Genomic DNA, 6,611 nt, shown 5'->3' on the forward strand with positions numbered 1-6,611 from the left:
CAGTGGTGTGTAGGCAACACAAAAAAATTGGAGAGAAAAGTTAAAAATAGAGATCAAATAAATCATTCAAGATAAGAAAGACTGAAAACTTAAATGATGTTTAGCTAGCATAGTCAGAGGCCATTCTAAACAAATGTGTTTTTAATTTAGATTTAAAGCAACTGCAAGTTTCAGCACAGTTTTATTGTCCAGATAAGTGGAGCATAAGGACTGAATGTTTCCTCTCTGTTTAGTTTGGGTTCAAGGTATGCAAAGTATATTTAAGCCAGAAGACCTAAGAGATCCGGATGGATGATTCACTGACGACTAGTCTGTTATGTACTTTGGAGCTAAGTTATTGAGATATTCATAGACTAGCAACAGTATTTTGACGTCTATTCTCTGATATACAGGAATAGACGGGGAGTGCGTTTTACGCACAAAATAGTTTTTCAACTTCCCGCTGAGACAATAGTCTTTTAGGTGATTGAAAGCCAACTTTGTTATTGTCTTTTTTTTCCTGAAGGTTCAGGTGAAGACATTAGTACTGTACACCATGATTTCCAGCCCTATTGGTGGTTTCTAGCAGTATTTACTGAAGCTGTGTACTAAATTTTGGAAGCTCTTATTTGTCTTGTAGTCTTGTTAAATCTAACGTTCCCAAATTAGCATTTTGTTTAATAGAGATTATATCGCAATGCATTCCCCAGTCCTAAATAACAATCATTGCTGCATTAAGGTCCAATAATGCCAGTCGTCCCAATTGTTGTGTTAAGGGCCCTGGGTAAAAAAAAATCCCTGACAAAATGGACATGTTTATTTTTGGAGTTAAATCTATAAGCATATTGTAAAACATTGAGATAGGTGGAAGAAGACATTAGTAAGTCTACAATTTTTGGTGGAGAAAACTTTGCTACTGGACTAAATATGATTTACAGACTGCTACTATAATCATTGTTTTTTTTTAAAGAAGAAATTTGCAAATTCATTGGTCTCATTGGTATAGTGGTGTTTAGATGCTGCAGTCACTGAATGGTTTCTTAGCCTGTCGACCCTGGAACATAAGAGACTATTGAAACTGATCAAATGTTTTACTTCATAATCTGAAAAACAGATTTTATATTGTCAGATTCAAATCCATTTTAGTCAAGTTCTGCATTTTTTTCTTTGTGTTTCTTTAAATTCAGTTTTCTTTCTTTTTCACAGGATTTTGCCAAGCAGTTAATAACATGCTGCAGAGAATATGGTCACAAAGTTTTTGTAGTTCCCACAGCCCATTAATATAACATTCGACATGGAAGGGAATGAGCCATCAGCTCATCGGCAGGCTGTCAATCACGAATCCTCATCCACACCTGTCAGATTGGGGTCAACATTGGAGTGTGGAAAAACTGAATTAAAAGTGTGAAAAACATATCATTTACAGTATACCATACTGTAGCTACACAGAAAACACAAAGCAGAGTAATTTGAGACTGAATTGTAATGCCATTAATAGACTTTATTCAAGCGTGGAGCCATAAACCTCCACTTCACAAAGAGTGAGCCACTCCATTCTGTCAGGGATTACTATGTTGACGTAACGTCCTTCCATTCCTTCACACTCAAACTCATGAAGACTTTTTCCAGAGGATGGTGTGATTTGACCACATCTGTCAAAAGAAGCAGAAAATAAACAAGAATTACTATATTTTTAAGTCTGAAACTACATCTAAGGAAAAAAAACATGTCTTCTAAGCCTATGTATAATCCTTTTCCTTTTACAAATCATGCAAGATATTTTAACAAAAAAAAAAACTACCTTGGATTGTTGTTGCCATTGTTATCAAGAGAATCTCCAATGCGGATCTCTGCTCCAAGTAGTCGTTGTTCAAGCATATTCCGGTTGACGACTTTAATGGAAAACACTTTGCGTGTTTTGCGCAGATCCAGGCGCCACCAGGGGCTGAGGTCTTGGTTTGTGTGCGAGCAAGAAGCCTGAGACCAGTCATTGTTGCGATTTCCATCTATGGCATTGTATGCTATACCAGTCTCATACAGCGATGACTGTGTGGCTTTTCCTTGAAGGGAAAGGTTCTCACCTGTTAAGAAAATAACATTTCAAATTTTAAAGTATGTAACTTGAAATCTAACTTTTTTATATACATATTTAAGCTAGAATGATTTGACATTCAAATATGATTTCTCTACGACTTTAAATCCCACCAAATATTGGGGATGAGCTTTATCATTTCCTAATTTTTCTTATTATCAAATGAAATAGTTTCAATACTTGTCATCTCACTATCCATTTTATAAATATTGCATAACATCTCTCACCAGTTGGGGCACGGTAGCCATACACCTCCACTTCACAGAGTGACAGAACCTTGCCTTCCCCTGGAATTACAACAGTGACGTATCGTCCCTCCATGCGAGCAGGAATGTTTATTATGTGAGAGGCCCCACTTGCAATGGCGGGAATTGTAGCAGCCCTGAAAAGAGGACATTTTTGTCTGTAAAATTTAGTCGCTGCTAAGAGTACATTAGCTAACCACTTTAGTTAAAGGAGGTTTCAGTCCCTTTCATATTGTAAAACCAGTTAACTTATGAGGCAGTAGGGCCTACGCTGCTTTTCACTTGTGTTGCCTACTGATGTTGGTCGGAGAGCCTGTGGGCTGCAGTTTAGCTGTGTAATCGCTGTTGAAGCGGGCAGTGGCTGAGCTACTGCTAGAAGCAACTTCAAGTTATCCTAAGCTACTGGGTGAGCTTTTATTGTGATCAACTCTCTTTCATCATATAGAACTAAAAAAACAAACAGATCAGAACTTATTTTCTGAGCTTTCTCAGCGATTCATCTCTCCTAGATGAAGCCAAAAAAGGACCTACTGTTACCATGAACTTATGTTCTTTTTTTGTTGTGAATGCTCTCTCTAAATCTCTGATCACTTATGGCTGATGAGCATTCATACCGCAGCTAGTTATGCTAAAGTTTTATCATGTTCAAGGGGCATTTTCCTTTCCACTGTCGCAGCATGCATGCTTGATATAAACAAATGCTGCAAAGTCAGTGATGCAACACAAGTGCAGGTCCACTGTCACAACGTTTTGCACAAGAGTTCATGCTGTAGTTCATTGACTAAATGCAATATGCTGGGTTTTCTTGAGTAAGAAAAAAACATTTCTATCAACTTAAATAATAAATTGAAATTGATGGCATTGTTTCATAACTGTTCAGAAAATGTTTTCTTGATCTGGTCTCTCTTATTCTACTAAATTCATATCAGATTTTTTTGGAGGCATGTTTTGTAAATTGGTGCAGTATGACAATATTGAACTGAATAAAAATGATCACTCACAATGGGTTTCCAAGACCGTTTCTTTCTTTAGAGGTTCCAATCCGTATTTCTGCTCCTTTGATGCGTTCCTCACAACAGTCTCCTCTATTGGTGATTATAATTTGGGTGATGATATACGAGTCCAGCAGGTCCACTCTCCACCATGGATTGGTTTGGTTTGAAGTATGGGTGCAAGAGTCATCACGGAAGATGGGACTTCTGTTTCCATCAATGGCATTGGATGCAGCACCATAAATACCATATGCGCTACCAAAATAGCGCTGTGACTGAGTTGCTTTGCCACGCAAAGCCACATTTGCTGCACATAAAAAAAAAGATAAATGGTCTGTAATTATATAGCGCTTTTTCAAGGCAGGAGACTTGACCACGGTGCTTTACACTGTGTTCATTCATTCACCCATTCACTCAAACACTGATGGTGGCAGCTGCCACAGCTGCAATGGGGCTCGCTGACAGAAGCGAGGCTGCCGTACACTGGTGCCACCATCAGTAGACAAAGCAGGTGAAGTGTCTTGCCCAAGGACACAACAACACTGAAAGCAGGAGCCGGGACTTGAACCGACAATCCGATGGTAAGTGTTTTTATTTTCAGATTTTTTTTCAAATCTGACAACAGGTTATGCTTCATTCTGTAAAACTGTAGTAGAATTTAGATTAAACAACTAAATATCTATCAAGTTATTGTAGGTGCTTGTTTCTTAATTACTACACTATTGATTGTGTTTTATCTACTATAAACATTTAGAAATTCATTTGAAATGTTGAAGAAAATTTCAAAAATGTTATATTTGTTTGGGTTGTATGTTCTACTGGTTCAGAATGAACAAATTTCATGTGCATTTATTTTATTTTTCCAAGTTAATTCACTGTGGCACAATGTAAATTATTTTTAATAAAAATTGTTTTTATTATTTACTTTTTCACCCAGTGGGAAGTTTGCCCACATCAGCAGTTATCAAACTTTAAACCATGAGGGCAGAACATCTGCAATGTGGACGTGCAGTGGACACATCTGCAGCATGTGATTTCATATTAGAGTGCACCAAAACTTTTAGTAATATTTCACTAGATTTATATTTAAAGATATACATACAATCATTTAGAGACAAACTTCTACATCCTTTTTAATTTGTATCGTTTTTTTCATGCATGTTGGTCCTTCTTTCAAAATGTTCAAATTAGATTTATGTCAAGTCTTGGCTTCACAGTCAATGCTTAGTTGAAAGCAAGAAACATGCTAAAAAAAACATGATTACGATAGTCTTTGGAAACTTGCTGGACAACGAGAAACTAAAAATGGAGGAAAAGTTAAAATACTGAAGTTGTAAATTCTTTTGCAAATTTTTTTACTATTTTTCAAGGCTGCACTTTAAAAAAAATGAAATTGTCCAGAGAGCTGTTCTAAATAAAATGTATTTTTGTTTTACACACTAAACAAAATGACAAATCTGTCTAAGTCTAAAATACTGTCTTTAAAAGAGATAACTATTATGAAAAAAAATTGGCTTGATATGATTTTAGAGAATTAACCAGTATTATTTTCACTGTTTTCTTTTAATACATGAATTTCACCCACAGTAATGTTTACAGTGTCAACAAATCCACAAAGATTTTTAAGATATACTTACGGTAATTGTGGGTTGAATACATTGGAAGGAGGAGCATCAAGTGAAAGAGGACAACTTGTCTCATGATTCTGCATAAAAAAGATATAATACATGATTATAAACCAACCATAAATGTCTAAACTTCATAATAAAATTTAAACTTTTTGGTTGTTTATTTTTTACCAATAAGCTGTTTTTTCCCCCAAACATACTATGAGTATTTGTCAAGTTGCTGTTATCTAAAATATAATAAATTCAGCCCAGATTTATATAAATATGTTAGAAATTTAGTTCTTTCTTACCCTGATTTTTGTAACGACAGATTTAATTCGTCACTTTAATTTGACACCGTGAAGTATTCACTAAACTTTCTTCGCTGTATAAATACCTCGTTCGTTGTCCAATGGCATTTCAAAATTTAGTATACTCCTCTCTTTTTATTTGTAAGTTCAAACATTTGGCAGAGGGTACCGTTTGTTAATGTTTAACACCCTCTTAGTTCAAACAATCCCCCCATCCCTGTCAGAATCTCTTACTTAGTGGATGTCATGGTTCAGAGTTCTCTGAGTTCCCACAGACCTGAACACAACACAAGGGTAAAATAAACTGTCCATGTACTTTGCAAGATAATAGTCCATTACCTGCTACAAAGAACCATTTGTAAAACAAAAAAAAAAGGAAATGGTTTTATATGAGCTGATCTACTTCCTATGGAAAGCATATCATTATTTAATATACATAGTTTTAATTTTTTTTTAGGTTAAATGGCTCTAAAACGTATATATGCTTTCTAGATAATCAAATAATCACAGCCTTGTCATCTACATAATACTGTCTTAATACTTAATGCAAAAATATAATTACCCAAACCTCATGGAGACTTTCCATTTAAGAAATATGTATTTTATTATAGAGAAGCAGCTTTTAAGAGCAAAATGCAGACCAAGTGTTGTCTAATGAATCATATGTGAAAAGTTGGTTCAGGGTTTGTAGTGTTTTTCCCGCCTTAACACCATAAATTTACCAATAAAAGTGACATTTCTAAGCAGTGTCTATAAAACTCTTTTTTTTTTTTTAAGTTGGTACTGCCTCAGCTCTGTGTGTGGAGAGCTCCGCCGTGATCCCTTGATCCTCAGCAGTTAGTCCAATGACCTTTGTCATAAATCTGCTTTACATGACTTATGTCAAACATTATAATTAATTAGTCTGATTTCCATTATTTTTTACATAAGGAGGAAGGTTGATCAGAATAACAAATCTCCGCATGAAAACTAAGGCTTACATAAAGTAACATATATAGTGCCTCGAGTTATTGTTAAGCAACGAGTCAAAGCATTAAAGACCAAACTGAAGTTTATTATACATCTGTATCATTGCAGGACAAGTTTTTCAGTAGCAAAAATCCAAACGCCCGTGGTTAATAATTGGCTGTTTCTGAAAGTCCGCCCTAACCCCTGAACCCCTCAATCAGTATTTAGAGCAGGGACTATATAGTGAACTTTATAGTGAACTCAGTTAACTGACTGTTCGGAATGTGATCACTACTTTTCGCTACCCGTTGGTCACATTACTCCAACTCCCTGCACCATGCCTGCGCCATTTTGTTATTTGTGGCCGCCTCAAAAAATCCCATGATGCTTTGCGAGGAGAACTCTCACAAAGCAATCTGGGATATATTTGCTCATTT

General features: G+C 35.8%; 1 protein-coding gene across 1 annotated transcript; it reads right to left on the reverse strand.

The window, feature by feature from the left end:
• Positions 1-1,460: 1,460 nt before the first annotated feature.
• On the reverse strand, positions 1,461-5,009 carry LOC107084016 (fucolectin-7-like). Its single transcript, XM_015373684.1, has 5 exons — positions 4,946-5,009; positions 3,318-3,615; positions 2,299-2,453; positions 1,781-2,060; positions 1,461-1,631 (listed from the first exon to the last, which is right to left on the reverse strand). The coding sequence occupies exons 1-5, from the start codon at positions 5,007-5,009 to the stop codon at positions 1,481-1,483; spliced, it is 948 nt and encodes a 315-aa protein (XP_015229170.1). The 3' UTR covers positions 1,461-1,480.
• Positions 5,010-6,611: the final 1,602 nt, after the last annotated feature.

Source organism: Cyprinodon variegatus, unplaced genomic scaffold (assembly GCF_000732505.1).
Source record: "Cyprinodon variegatus isolate N-32 unplaced genomic scaffold, C_variegatus-1.0 Scaffold0, whole genome shotgun sequence".
NCBI classification, from domain to species: domain Eukaryota; kingdom Metazoa; phylum Chordata; class Actinopteri; order Cyprinodontiformes; family Cyprinodontidae; genus Cyprinodon; species Cyprinodon variegatus.